We start from the raw sequence: 15046 nt of genomic DNA on the forward strand, positions 1-15046 counted from the left end.
AATTTTGTTAAACATTTCAATTTACGGATGTTCATTCCTAATGTGTTAGTAGAAAATCACTGCACTTTGATCATAGTTTATTTTGAAGGACATCAGCTCATAAGTGTTAATCTTATTATTATTGATCCATACACAAAAAAGTCATTTAGTCTTCCTTGCATTTGTCTTTAATGCATTCTGTGTACAATTCTTGCTCAAACAATTGCTGACATATGTTTGCTCATTAAACTTCAAACATGACCAATTACCAAGCAATGCGGTGGTTAACATTAGATTCTCACCTGGATGTATAAATTAGTTAATACAGTAGTCTCCCTCTTATAAGGCCACCCCTATTGCAGCAGGGAAGTGGCCTTATAATGAGGGTGGCCTTTCTAGAGGGGGATGACAAATGCGAATAGTAAATACATATGAAGAAAGTCACAAGTACATTAAATTCTAAAACATTTAATATTTTCATTAAAAAATCACACGCATGTTGTGAAATAAATGTAAAACAAACTGTTTCATATTAGCAAAAGAATGTTATGAATAACCATTGATATAGTTTTAAAACTATAATTATGTTACAGATCACATCATCTGTGACTTTGATGGTAACAGTCTAAAAAAACAAACCAGTCTCATCACAATTAAAAATATCCTTGCAGTCATATCCCCAGCATATATCATTTAGTCCTTTGTTCCAATCTTCGACAACTTCATTATTAACATCAGCTGATTCTCCACTAAGAACAGAACACTTAATATTGTGTCACACTTGAAATCTGTGCAACCATCCGTTACTTGCGGTAAAGTCGTCATATCCCAATTCAACTGACAAAATTGATACTTTTTCTTGTCATTCAAATCAGGATACAAACATCTTCTGGCTCAAACAATCTTCCTTTCTCCGTCCATTTCACCTTCCCACTTCTGCAGAATTGTTTCCTTATCTTTCACAATATTGTTTATCTGAGTCTTTCTGACATTAGTTTTCTGCAAGGATCCTCGACACACCTCCTCGGTCAGTTGAATTATTTTCACTTTCTCTTCTAAACTGAGAATTTTTCTTTTCCGCAATGACATGTTGATCTTTTCGCAGTAGGTTATTCATGTTGCCAACTACAATACTGATAAAGCAATTTTTTATGCATCTAAACAAATTGCCATGTTTTTAAAGGATGTGATCTTGTCACGTGACTCGTTAGTCGAGTCTGGTACCCTATTGTTTTTATACATTTCTTTACACTAAGTGAGAGAAGCCAAAATGGCTTCGATATTAACATCATACAGATTTGACCTTGTGGCTGTTAGGATTTGTAATTTTGACAATTATTGTCAGTAGTAATAGCCACTAATTATCAAAGTGAACAAGCTCAACATCTTACTAAGAGAAGACATAAAGGCTATCAAACCATTTTCCTGCTGACTTGTGTATATACATCAATACTGCCACTTCTCAGCTGTTACTACTGTTCAATAATTGTAATTGTAGCAATTATCAGAATGACTAAACCGGACATCTTATGATAACACAGCAGCATGTCTAATTGGTTTACATGTACTTACCCTTTTGTATGGATTAAAATTTTAGTCTTTCTTGGCTTTATGGAATAAATGTGGCTTCTCATGAGTCGTAAATGATATTATATTAACCTTAGTGGTACATGTAGATTAGTCAACACTTCTTTCAGTAACAAAAACCTGAAATCGGGAAACAGAAATCTGATTACTCAACATACATTATGAATAAAATACTGGTTCTGGATACATATTAAAATAAAATGCGGCTGCTTGTGAGGGGTAAATTTTATATTATTGCACTAATATGCTGGCCGCTGGTTGCGTTATCCTGGTGGCCTTTCGTGAGGGGTACTTTTTAACACAAACTCGTCGGTGCCAACGGATTATGGCCGTAAGGACCAGGTGGCCGTTGGTCAGGGGGGACCGTTCAAGAGGGGGACTACTGTATATGCATTTTGTGTTATACTGCAAGATTCAGAACACATGATACACATTTAATACACTTATTATACTTGCTAATGGAACACTGAACTATAAAGTTTATGTGCTTGAGTGTTGCCTTGCTCAAAGTTAGTGTGCGTACAGACAGTTCTCTGTCTTTTGGGAGCCTGTGTTATATCAGTAACTTTGGAAAACTGGATAAATTGATTTGGTGAAAAGCTAATGCAGCCCAAGCCATAAAGATTATATTTTGTTGAAGGTGAGATGATAACTTCACTTGTGCTTGTCCTGCAGGTGCCAGGGATCTTGGCATCCCTACAAAAAAGTGTCCAGGCAGTGTTATTGGGGAAGACCCAGCTCCCAGACTGGTTTTCACAGGGAGTGAAGGAATCCTCTCAGCTTTTTTCCTTTAAGCTTGACTGCCCACCAGTGGGTAAGTGGTTTAGTATTTTTAATCCATGTTTTTCACTATTATCATAGGTTGTGTCAGAAGCGTGGTCTGACATAAGGGAATATCCTCCATAAAATTTTGGATGGAAAACAAATTCCCTCTTAATCTAATTGAATGGTGATACAAGCGGGTAAGACTCTGCAATGGTTTTGCATTTCATGCAGTTAGCTGAAATTGAGGCCATATAATTCTTCTGTTATGGCCTTCATCTAACGGAGCTGTTCTCTTATATAGCTCTTTGATCTGATTTGGTGCCAGAGCCAAAGGCAAAGGCACAAGACCACACCAGATAACTCAATATGAGAACAGTTTCAAAGGGAAAAGGCAGTAATATTTTTGTACATCACATGGCCCAGCTAGTCAAAACATTGTCCTTATGGATTGTTATTATTTGGTACAGTTTCTTCTATTTTACTAGTGACAATTGCACCAGTGCAAGGGACATAATGTAAAATCCATGGCAAATGACAGCAAAGCTTGCAAGAGCAGGTGTTGTGATTGTTGCAAGGTATATTATCCAGGAATCAAGAGAGAAATAAATAGTGTCCTACAAAACCAGCTAAAGAAATATTTTTGTATTTATAGTCAGATCCATACTAACAGACAAACTGATTTCTTATGTATGTCTAATATAAGTGTATTTGCAAGCATGTTTTCAAGCGTGTGTGTTAGTACTGTTATAGTCCCCCAATACCAATACAAATAGAGACATGAAACTTTAGGATATTGTTTTATGTTTGCAGTTTTGAGCAGTGTGTTCTTTAAACTTTGTTTAACCCTCCTCATTAGTGTCTTGGGACAAGGGAAGTGAATATCTTAGAAAAGTGTGTTGACAAACTGCTGAATTTTTCATGTTACATATCTGTTTGCCCATCCATTCTTTTTCATTTAATTCTGATTGTGGAACTTTTCAGGGTCTGATGATAGCAGTACCACAGCCTTGTCTAGTGATGGCAAGCACCTGTATGTTCTTAACAAGACAGGCCTGTATAAAGTGGGGTCAGGTTACAGTGGTACAGTCAAAGTAAGTGGCAAATTTTCACAAGGGTGGCTAACTGAAACTAATATATGGAAAGTCATTTTTAAAATATCAGCATTTTTATTAACATTTTAATATAAATATTTGTGTGACCTTTACTCTTGGCAGGTTTTTTTAGTTGGTTTGATTGCTTTTTCTATAATATCACTTGTTTTTTCATCTAGGATGTTCTATATTAACATGCTTGTCATCTAGGATGTTCTACATTAACATGTTTATCAGCTAGGATGTTCTACATTAACATGTTTGTGATCTAGGATGTTCTTCATTGACATGTTTATCAGCTAGGATGTTCTACATTAACATGTTTATCAGCTAGGATGTTCTACATTAACATGTTGATCAGCTAGGATGTTCTACATTAACATGTTTGTCATCTAGGATGTTCTACATTAACATGTTGATCAGCTAGGATGTTCTACATTAACATGTTGATCAGCTAGGATGTTCTACATTAACATGTTGATCAGCTAGGATGTTCTACATTGATATATTTATCATCTAGGGTGTTCTACATTAACATGTTGATCAGCTAGGATGTTCTACATTGATATATTTATCATCTAGGGTGTTCTACATTAACATGTTGATCAGCTAGGATGTTCTACATTAACATGTTTATCATCTAGGATGTTCTACATTAAGATGTTGATCAGCTAGGATGTTCTACATTAACATGTTGATCAGCTAGGATGTTCTACATGTTTATCAGCTAGGATGTTCTACATTAGGATGTTCTACATTGACATGTTGATCAGCTAGGATGTTCTACATTGACATGTTGATCAGCTAGGATGTTCTACATTGACATGTTTATCAGCTAGGATGTTCTACATTAACATGTTTATCAGCTAGGATGTTCTCCATTAACGTGTTTGTCAGCTAGCAAAATGCATTCAGTTTGCAGTATAATTTTCAGCAAAAATGCCCTGTTCTATGTCCCCAAGTGAAAATGGAGAGGAAGCTGTGAAGGATTACTGTGGTCCCTCTCTGTAAAATGCCTCATTATGTCATAACCCTCTTACAACATGGGTGTGGTCATCAACCCGATTAAATTGGTCAGGTTTTCATTAATCACCTGGGGCCCCGAGTGGCTGAGTGGTCTAAAGCGCTCTCCGTTACGGATCACTACCATCTCACCTCTGTCTGCGTGGGTGCGAGTCCAAGGCTCGGCTAACGTTGGTACATGGGAAAGCCTGCCGGTAGCTTCTTGTGGGTCGGTGGTTCTTCCCTTGGTTTTCCAGGGTTCTTCCTCCACCAGTTATACTGGCCGCCATGTATAGCCTATCTTGTGCTGAAAAATGGCGTTAAATCCTACAACAACAACAACAACAACAACATTAATCACCTCTACTTAATTTATTCAACTTTTAGTTCTTTGCACCTTAGAAGCATGTATAATGTCATTTCACATCATTAAACAGTCCTTTTTTTGCATTTTAATGCATGATTTGGATTGTTCCAATATCCTCAGCAGAAGGGATTCCAAATTTATATGTCACTTTTCTGGCTAACAAAATCTGCATTTTAAAAAAGGAATAATTTACTTTACAATTAAACCATATATGGCTCTAAGCCAGAAAATGATCATCAGGTCTTTTTGGTGACTAAATTTGTAGGTCAGCATGGGTATCCTGTATTCTCAGGAACCAATTCTGGTTTAGTTCTTGTTTATATGCATATTAATGACAGTATTTTGTTTCTGTCACAAGGGGCATATTTACAGCCACAAAAAGGATTTTCCTGCCAACAGGAATGTATGGCTTGCTTATGCAGGGGTAAGTAAAGAGCATGTACACTTATGAGTATTGATTATGGCATTTCTAAAGATTCAGTCACTGGTCCAGTTGTATAGTCAGGATTATGTACATTTTATGTAGATATCACAGTGTTCATTTCAGTAAGACATAACTGTCGGAAGTTGGAAGTTTAATATAGGGGTTTATGACCATCCTAAGCAGTTTGGCATCTGGCTTTTGAAATGGAACAAAACAGAATATTTATTGTATATATCTCATGTCAAGTGACATAAATCAGTTATAATTACAATTGCAAAATTGAAGACCATATCTGCAAGACAAGAATACGAGAAAATTGTTTTCTGATTTATGACCTTATCTGTTACATTAGAGCCTTGATGAAATGTAGCTAGCCTTTCTTTTATGAACAGGCTTGTTCATTGTATAAGTGAAATATAATGGGGCAAGAAAACAGAAAATATAGAAGGGTCAAGAAAAACAAAAGATACTTTGAAAGAGGCGAAAGGATTAAGAAGATATTTAACAAGAGAAACTACAAATTTACTTAAATTTATAAAAGTAACTGAGTGATCTATGAGTGGAGTTAATTTAGCAGTGGAGAAATTTAATAGATTGAGATTGCAACACAAATCCTGTCAATATTTATTATAAAAATTATTAAAGTAAATGTGGCAAAAGTGCAGAAGTATGTATCATATAATAAAACTTTTATATAAATGTGGCAAAACAGTTCTCCATTTTGGTAATTGATCAGGTTTCAGTACAGTCTGTTCCCAGAATTTGGAAAAGAAATGACTGTGCCATGGGTACATTATAGATCTGGGCAAATATTTCTGTGGGCACCCAAACTTTGATACTTTTACAATAATTCAGTAAATTATGAATGTTTTCATTGTTAAGTAGAATTGCTTTCAATGATGTTGTAAAAATAAAGAGCTCTAGGTCTCAATTTTCTGCCAAAATATTTTTGATTCCAGTCAGTAAGGGTCACAAGTGAACCTTAAAAAAATCAATTTCAACATAGTAAGAACCTGCAAAAAAATACCTGGAAAGTTTTCTTTTAAAACGTTTTTGAACCTAGTAATGCTAGAGATAGTATCTGACAATTGATTACTTTTTGATTAGAAATACTTTTTTGTGACTGTTTTTTTCTTCTTTCTATTTACTAGGGCAAACTTTTGTGCCTATCAGACAACAATACCTCTCCAAGTTTGTGTGCAATAAATAATGAGACGCTTGAAATGGAACAGACGTATGACTTTGATGGTAGGTACAACAGTTTAAAGGAATGAAGAACATTTGCAGAATTATCATTTGTATTTGTGCGATACATGTAGCCATTTTTTTATGTGTACAACACACACATTTACTTCAGCAGTGAATAGTGTTCATACAGTTTGTCAAATACCTTTGAAATATCTGAACTACTTCATATCATTCTTCATATTATAACGATGAAAGATTTATTTACAATTTCCCAAGCCATCTATCTTCTACGTGTAACCAGGTGTAAAACAGAAAATTGGATGTCTTTAAGATTTAACTTGTTCATATCCCAAATTTGCCTTATAATTATTAACATCTGGGTAGAAATATTTTAAATGTATTTTGATATGTATACGGTAACAATGATACATACGATAACAAGATTTTAAACGGAATCAGAGAAATATTCAATAGTTTGACCAGAATGTTCCAATTAATTGTAGGGCACTGGGTTGGACCTTGTGCAATGTTTTGTGATGGAGAACATATTGGACAAATAACAGCAGCAAAAGATGTAAGTATTACATACCATTACCTTTGTTGAAGAAAAAAATGTCATCAATACAGCATAGGCAAGACACAAATATAACATTTCCAGTGGCACTATAAGTGGTAGTGGTATAAGCAATGAACATTCAGTTTCTAAATTTAACTTGATATCTACTTAATATGGACAGAAGCAGTTCACAGTAACTTACTTATAATAATGCCATGAAGCATTTGCATTGAACTCACTTTATCAGACTTTTATATGTACAGTCATTGAACTTGATGAATGCATTCATCTTGTGGGTAATACACACCATAGGTGAAAGCAGAATACACTGACCTCTTTTTTATGCTCCACAGATTACATTGAGCTTTTGTGGTGAATTCTAGTTCTCAGTTTGCTCATAAAATAATAAAACTTAATGTGGGCATTAAAAAGAAGGTCACTAAAACCTACTTTTCTTGCTGTGGTGACCTTTTTTGGTATTTAGACTGTGCCACTGCAGACCAGGCAATACATATCATTGGCAGAATTTTTGTGTACAGATATGTTTTTATCAACCATGCTGATGTATTTATTATGTTCTTAGCTTCATATTGAATACTATATCCATCCCAGTTTAACTTGATTTTGTCCATATTATTACATTCAATTTGTCTAACCTGCAAAACACAGGGAAAACATAAATGACACATTTCTGACAATATTGTCTTTGTTTCTGGCATAGGCATTGATGTTAAGACATTGCATTCTTGCTTTGTTTGTTAGTTTTATTTTAATATTTATTTCATTACATGCTATTACAATGTAACATTGTATGTTGGTCTTGACCTTGTTGAAAACTGAGTTGATTTCCGTTTGACCTGAATGGAATTTATTCTGCAAACAACTAATACATAACCAAATTATTCTCTTTGTATATGGGTTTAAAATCAGTATTATTATTTATAGAAGTAAATATGTTTGTTTGGGTCTTGGACTAGGTTTTGGAATTTCCTTAGTGTATTTTACATAATCTGGGTTCAGGTTTTTATTTTGTAAACATCAGGATCATTCTAGATGGTTATTTTCCATTAGGTAATAGTTTTTTTTAAGAAAATAATTGTGACCTGAGGTCAAATAGAGAACTATATAATCTTGTAACTGAGAGGATTTTGTAGTCCTGCTTTAAGATCTAACACTTCCAAGTTGTATTATATGTTGTGTCCAGTATTTCATTTTTGAGCCAGAAATTTTATTCTTCAAATTATTGAATTCAGGAGATTATTATCTCTGAAAATACAAAAGTGCTCTGATAAAAGTCTTGGATAGAGACATTCACTGGAATTTATGGTGAATTCAAACCTGGTTGTTGTTGTTGTAGGGTTTAATGCCATTTTTCAGCACACAATAGGCTATACATGGCGGCCAGTATTAATGGCGGTGGAAGAACCCGGGAAAACCAATGAAAGAACCACTGACCCATGAGGAATTCAAACCTGGAATTATATTACTGTGATTCAGTAAAAGACTGTTGACACATTAACACTCTACAAGCTATCACAGACACAGCATTGCCTTCAGTTTTTTGGATTTATTCTGGACTTCTACTGAATTTTATTCAGGACTTTGAAATACTATGACTTCTGTCTGTAATTCTTGGGATTATTTTGGGTTTTAATTTGCAATACCATAAGTTCTTTTTTCCTCATTTTCACTTTGTATTTTTGGGAAGTAAATTATTTGTTGAATTTTACAAAACTTGCTGCTTTTCACTCTTTTCTGTTACTTACTTTAAGAACATAGACTCAATAACAGTATCCGTTTGTCTTGGATAAGTGAAATAAAATATGTCATGTTAAAGCTATACTTGATGTACCAGCCTATATATGACAAATATTGTTAAACAAGTTTTGATCCAATTACAGGACAGTTTTGTTGTGAGAATGTTCAACCCGCAGACATCACCAATGCAGATTGTCAGTGAGGTACCGTTGAAGTTGACCAGGAAATGTGTGGATGTATTTGGAATGTCATCATATGACCTGGAAACAGACAGGCGAACTATATGCAAGTATCATGTCATCTTATGCAAACAAGATGCCAAAATGAATGATGGGAAGGTCTCGAGAACTGATTTAACTTTTCAAATGCCTAATAATTTTGCACCTGTATATATTTATATCTCACCATAGGACATATATCAACACCTTTATTATGCATTAGTATGTACTACAGCTGTTATGTACATGCCCCAGTTTTATTTATCTATCAATCCTTTATTCTAGACAAATCACTGTCATAGTTTGTAACTTCCTTTTTTGGAGTTAGTCATGAGTCATACATTTTTTGTGTAAACATGATAATGTGAATGATTATTATTTGAAATTAAATCTAACAAATAAGGGCTAAATATTTACATTTAAAGTTTTCAGTTACATTATAGTCCTAATATTTCTGAGTATTTAATTCACCATCTTTCAAGTTCTAGCAGCTGGTGGCAGTAAATGAATATGCTCCTCCCCATTTATTATATTGGCCAAGTTGCCTGGCCAGTCTATTAGGCTTACTGTCAAAGATCGGTTTGATACACATTGTTGATTTCAGGGTGACTTGGTGATAATTGTGAATTACAAAACTTATGAGATTTCCGTTACAGGTCTCTAGAGCTGAAACAAATAATGAACTATATCAGATTACTTTTTGGCAAATATTTAAAATAATTTGCTCCATTTGAAATATTGTTGTTTGCGTAGTGAGTGTGATATCAGTCTGTAAACAATACAAACAGGATGGAATATAAATGTTTTGAGTTAGTTCACAAGGAGCAACATCAAATTTGCTAAATCACATGAAATTCAAACTAACTCTCAAGGTACCGTTGGTACTTGCTTGTAAGTCAAGTCAAACTACAAACTGCACAGACCCAGATTTGCAGGCACATAGTGTGCTGGCAGATCTGGGTTAGTGCAGTTTGTTAGGAGTAATCAGTAAAACAAACAACATAGATCCTGATCTGCAGGTACATTGTGCAATTGCAGAACAGGATCTTTGTTAGTTGCAGTTTGACTTGACTTATATTTGAGTATATATGGTAATCAGAAAGTCAGAATTTAAATAGTGATGCAAATTGATGAACAACATGGTCACATCAAATTAACAAAAACCTTTATGTAATAATCAAGCAAAATGTCAAAAGCAGTTTTTAAATGTTGTAGGATATTGATTCCATCAGGAAGAGTTATAGTAAGTCATGCACACTAATACCATCCACCACCCTCATCCGATCATGTTACCGTGTAAACTTAATTCCAATATATTTTCTTATTTGGTCTTTCAGTCAGGTTTTTGAAGAATCACAGAACTATGGAATTATAAATATGCTTAAAATCTGACACTATCGTTTTTCCTTAAAATCAGAAATGCAGATGTCAGTGTCATATCTCTTTGGTGCATATAGGCCAGTTGACATGATTTTGGAAGAGAACATTTAAGTTGCATGGGGCCAAGGAGCTTGCTTTTACAATAAAGATTGCTCCATTCTATTTAAGCTGTGCATAAGTTTAGCACCATAGAATTCCACATACTTTTGCAGATATTGTACATTTTCTAAAAATTACTTAACTGTTTGTTGGGATTGCCTCTTTAACCATGTAACCAAATGGTCCACTACCAAACTTAGTTGAGGAATGGAATCTAGTGTTTTGGTAGCTTGCTCAGGCTGAGGTTAGATGATACTGTTTACAGATGTCCCTAGCCATGTCAAACATATTACAGTGTACAGCATACATACAAGATTAGGTCAATACATTTGTGTAGGTTTCAGTTCAAACATTTATTTATTAGGTTTAAAATGTTAATTGTTTTAAGGCTTAGTATAAAGTCTCAATGTCTAATTTGGGTAATTGTTTAAAAAAAGTCAGTCCTGTCAGACAATCTAGCATATATGAGTTTTTGAGGCCTGCAATCAGTATAACAGAATTTTATTAGATTACTTTGGCCACATGCCAGTGTGATTTAGATTGTGAACAAATCACTTGGTAGTTACAGTTTTGAGATTTTTCCTGCCTTTAACTGAATAGGTATTCATGTTTTTACCCCTCATTATTTGTGTATACAGTCTATGTTCAGAATTAGAGGAATATATACATTCCTACTGAGTTTGAGATAAACAGGGAAAATAAAACATACGTTGTTTGCTTTCAGTCCGAATCCTCGTCCATAAAATGTAATTGAATTAGAATTTGACAGCTTGGATTCACTTTATTTTTAACGCCACTCTGTTAGAGTGGGGTGATTGTCAGTAAATACTAAAGTGGGCAAAGAAAAGGGGGTGGATTTGATAACTTCATCAACAATGATGAACATTCTAATCCTATCTGAATACATTCTGTGCATATTCAGATAAGAAAGTTTGGTATTTATTTCAACTCTGCTCATCTGTCATGATTAACTTCAGGGATATCTCCTAATTGCTATCAGTGTAACGAATACAACTGCCCACAAGCTCTGTTTATAGTTTATTTGGTAATTTTACAGGAGACTCTACATCCTTGCTGTTTGGCAAATAATTAAATGGATAAAAACTAGAAATTATTCAGATATGTAAATAAGTCATTAAAACACTACTATCATTTCCAAAACTTGTTTTAATTATTGTGGCTGTAGTTCGAATTAAGAGCCTGCAATCATATCTATGGACCTATCGTTGCTCAACTTATTGTCAGTGCATTCTTTTCTCCAGCAATAAATTCACGTTTGCCTTTTTTTTCATCTTTTGTGTAGTACTGAATAAATCTTTTTTGATAACTTTAATGATTGGTGGATATTTTTAATGAGCAAAAAAATAGTTAAACTAAATTAAAATAAGCTGATTTTTAAAAATAAATACAGCACATTTTCATGAATACATCCCATATTTCATTTGCACTATTTTTTACTCTTATGAGGGTATAATATTCCTTATATTTGGGAAAGTTAAAATTTCCCAATGACACATTCATTTTTCCAATCAGCTTGCCCCAGACTGTTAGTCAGCATGGGATATATTGGCTTCATTGCAGGAGATGTCATGAAAATGGCCAGAAAATTTGAGAATGTTAATCTTAGATGATTTATTTACTTATAGCCCTTACTTTGCTTTTACTACTCAAAGATGCAACATTTGCTTATTAATTATATATCTTTATTAATTCTGTTATTGCATTATCAGTCATTATTATCTTTCTTTATCCTTACATTTCCTTAAAATGGGGGCCTTTGTTACAGTCACACTGTTCCATAGTCACAGAGCTACCTTCACTTAGTTTGGGCCATTGCCATGTTTCATGCATTCACAACTTTGCTTTTTGACCCCCCAGTTTGTGTCAGTACTTATAGGTTACTGCATTTGTATGGGAAAATAGGAATGAGTTTTCGGAATGAATACTGCACGAACTTGTGAGTGCAGTATATCCTTCCGACAAAACGAGTTTATATTTTCCCATACAAATGCAGTAACCTTTTTATTATATGCTCATTTTTTTTATTCTACCTAAGGTTTAATTATATAAACAAAATACACTACAAGAAACAATGTAAATGAATGAATGCCGTATTCCAAACTAAATACACAAGTGCAGATTTGACATTACAAAATGACATCATTATTAATACGCACATAACTCCACCCAGATAAATTTGAACTTAGTCTTGCGCTCGACATAACTTTCGAAAGAAAATGGTGTGTCTAGTTAAAATTGAAATTTGCAGTCATATTGTGAATGAATGCGCATTGCAATGAGTTTTCCATTTGATCTGGAGTGAATATATTTTGGTATTTTGTTCGATTTGATGAAGGTTTGTGATTTTGGACTGGATTCATCTGTGCAAATTATACATGAAATACATCGGGTTGAAGGGCGCGGGAGAAACGTGTTTACGTTGCAAATGTGTTTCTGTTTCTGTCATTGAATGTTTGAAATGATAACGTGGGAAAATATGAAGTCTTTCAATTGCAATTTTCAAAAAGACGCTATGGAATTTAATGTATATTTCATTTTGAGTGTCTCACCTCTGTCTGCGTGGGTTCGAGTCCAGGATTCGGCCAATGTGGGTATGTGAGAAAGCTTGCCAGTAGCTTCTCGTGGGTCGGTGGTTCTTCCCGGGGGTTTCCCGGGTTCTTCCTCCACCATTAATACTGGCCGCCATACATAGCCTATCGTGTGCTGAAAAATGGCGTTAAACCCTACAACAACAACAACATCATTTTGAGTGCAGTAAGGAGGATGCAATTGCACTTATCGAAATTACAGCACACTTTCGAAACGTGTAATCCAGATTGAAAACCTATGACATGGCTCATGCAATTCCGATTTGCAGAATTAAGAAAAAACATTTTGAGGAGATTCAGGATGTAAAACTGTAAGTATATTGTATTTTGCCATTCTTATCACCAGATAAAGAATACAGTATATTCCTTGTCACTTGTATGTTATTTGTAAGGACATAATTGTCCGTCTTTTATATAATGTAGTTAGCCTAAATCCGTAACATTGTATCAACGCGGAATGCGCCAAAACAGCTGTTGTTTTTTTTTTTTGCAGTCCACGAAACATGTTTTAGTTCATTCAGAAACAAATTTAAATAACCACAACGTAAAGAGCCTTTTACGTGAGTGTATATGATTTATTTACAAATCAAAAGTGCTGGTGTCTGCATCATTGTTTGTTTACAATAGAAAATAGTTCCTTTATTCACATGAATGCTATATGTGTATTGTCGTGCGCGTTCAGTATTGGGGAATACTGAATGATTCCGACAATGTAAAGTTAACGGGGAAAAAAATGAGCATATAATAATTAAATGTACTCAACTTTTATGTCCATATACTTCATACTTGCTTCCTATGGTGCATGTACGGAGTATCGGCTGATGTTTGTTTCATAGCAATCGTCAGGATCAGACTTATGGAGTTTTGGTTATCAGTGTCCCTACATACCTCATATCAGTCCCTTGCAGCTCAACATATAGGTGTTGGACACTCTTCACAACCCTACAAAATCCCCAAGTCTCTCTTCCTGAGGTATTCCTATAGAAACAGTTCAGAGCTCGGCTGGTGCTGTGACAGGATTTGCTCCTGTTATGCCAAAGATTATTTATATTTACAATAAAGTTTATATTGAACCTATGTATTGTGTGTCATTTAATTGTATTGTTTAACTTCATACTTATCTTAATTACTTTTTGAACCTAAGTCTCTTTTTTTGGTATATTCAAATATTGTGTTGTGTTTATCATACCTTATTCCATTGTACATGTTTGCATTATATAGTATTTAATTATTATGATCTTTCACTGTTGTAAAAATTGATGTGCATATTTTGCAAGTAGTCTTTTCATTTTTCTTAATGCAAACAATTCATTGAAATAGTTATGGGAAATGATACACTAAAAAAATAAAACCTTATTATTTAGTTTCCATATTTGTGTTATTAGGCACAGGACTGGATGAAGATATTGGCATAGTTACAGGGGCCAAGGAATTTTCTCTGATAAAGACGACAGGGGGAAAAGTAAGTACGACATTTGGACAGTAGCTTATCTGTATGAACTTTCCTTTTAATTTTTCAACATCGCAGTAGTCCTGAGAATATGTGGAAAACTTAAAATTATTAAATTTAAATGTAAATACTTCCTTGCATAAGAAGACTGATATAATTAATTATTTACTGTTATATTTTATTATTTAATACACAGAATTATGAAATCAGTTCACAAGGTTGGAATACTATGCAAAGTTCTATTGTCATTAAAAATGGTCACCTGGTCATAATGATCTTAAGGTATATTTTTACATCCCTTGTGTGGTGTGCAATATATTGTCAACGTTAATACTTAGAAACTACAGGATCATTGCTGGACTTTGGGCAGACAGCATCCTGGCATGAAAGCCTTTTAGATTGTACAAAATAATGCTAATCAGCCCACAGATTGACAATGGCTGAAGGGGCCCCAAGTGGTCTAGAGCGCTCACCATTAATGAATACTGCCATCTCACCTCTGTCTGCATGGGTTCGAGGCTCGGGCTCGGCCAATGTGGGTATGTGAGAAAGCCTGCCAGGAGCTTCTTGTGA

The 15046-nt window shown here is 34.4% G+C and overlaps 1 protein-coding gene across 3 annotated transcripts in view; it reads left to right on the forward strand.

The window, feature by feature from the left end:
* Window positions 1-15046, forward strand: part of LOC149797036 (E3 ubiquitin-protein ligase MYCBP2-like) — a 340499-nt gene that overhangs the window by 15849 nt on the left and 309604 nt on the right. For all 3 annotated transcript variants that reach the window (XM_089961694.1, XM_089961696.1, XM_089961697.1), the window contains exons 6-12: window positions 2242-2380; window positions 3313-3422; window positions 5150-5215; window positions 6367-6463; window positions 6907-6977; window positions 8861-9002; window positions 14409-14485. In XM_089961694.1, the coding sequence (XP_089817820.1) occupies window positions 2242-2380; window positions 3313-3422; window positions 5150-5215; window positions 6367-6463; window positions 6907-6977; window positions 8861-9002; window positions 14409-14485 (702 nt within the window). The remainder of the gene's footprint in view (window positions 1-2241; window positions 2381-3312; window positions 3423-5149; window positions 5216-6366; window positions 6464-6906; window positions 6978-8860; window positions 9003-14408; window positions 14486-15046) is intronic.

Source organism: Sinohyriopsis cumingii, chromosome 6 (genome assembly GCF_028554795.1).
Source record: "Sinohyriopsis cumingii isolate HCF-2022 chromosome 6, ASM2855479v2, whole genome shotgun sequence".
NCBI classification, from domain to species: domain Eukaryota; kingdom Metazoa; phylum Mollusca; class Bivalvia; order Unionida; family Unionidae; genus Sinohyriopsis; species Sinohyriopsis cumingii.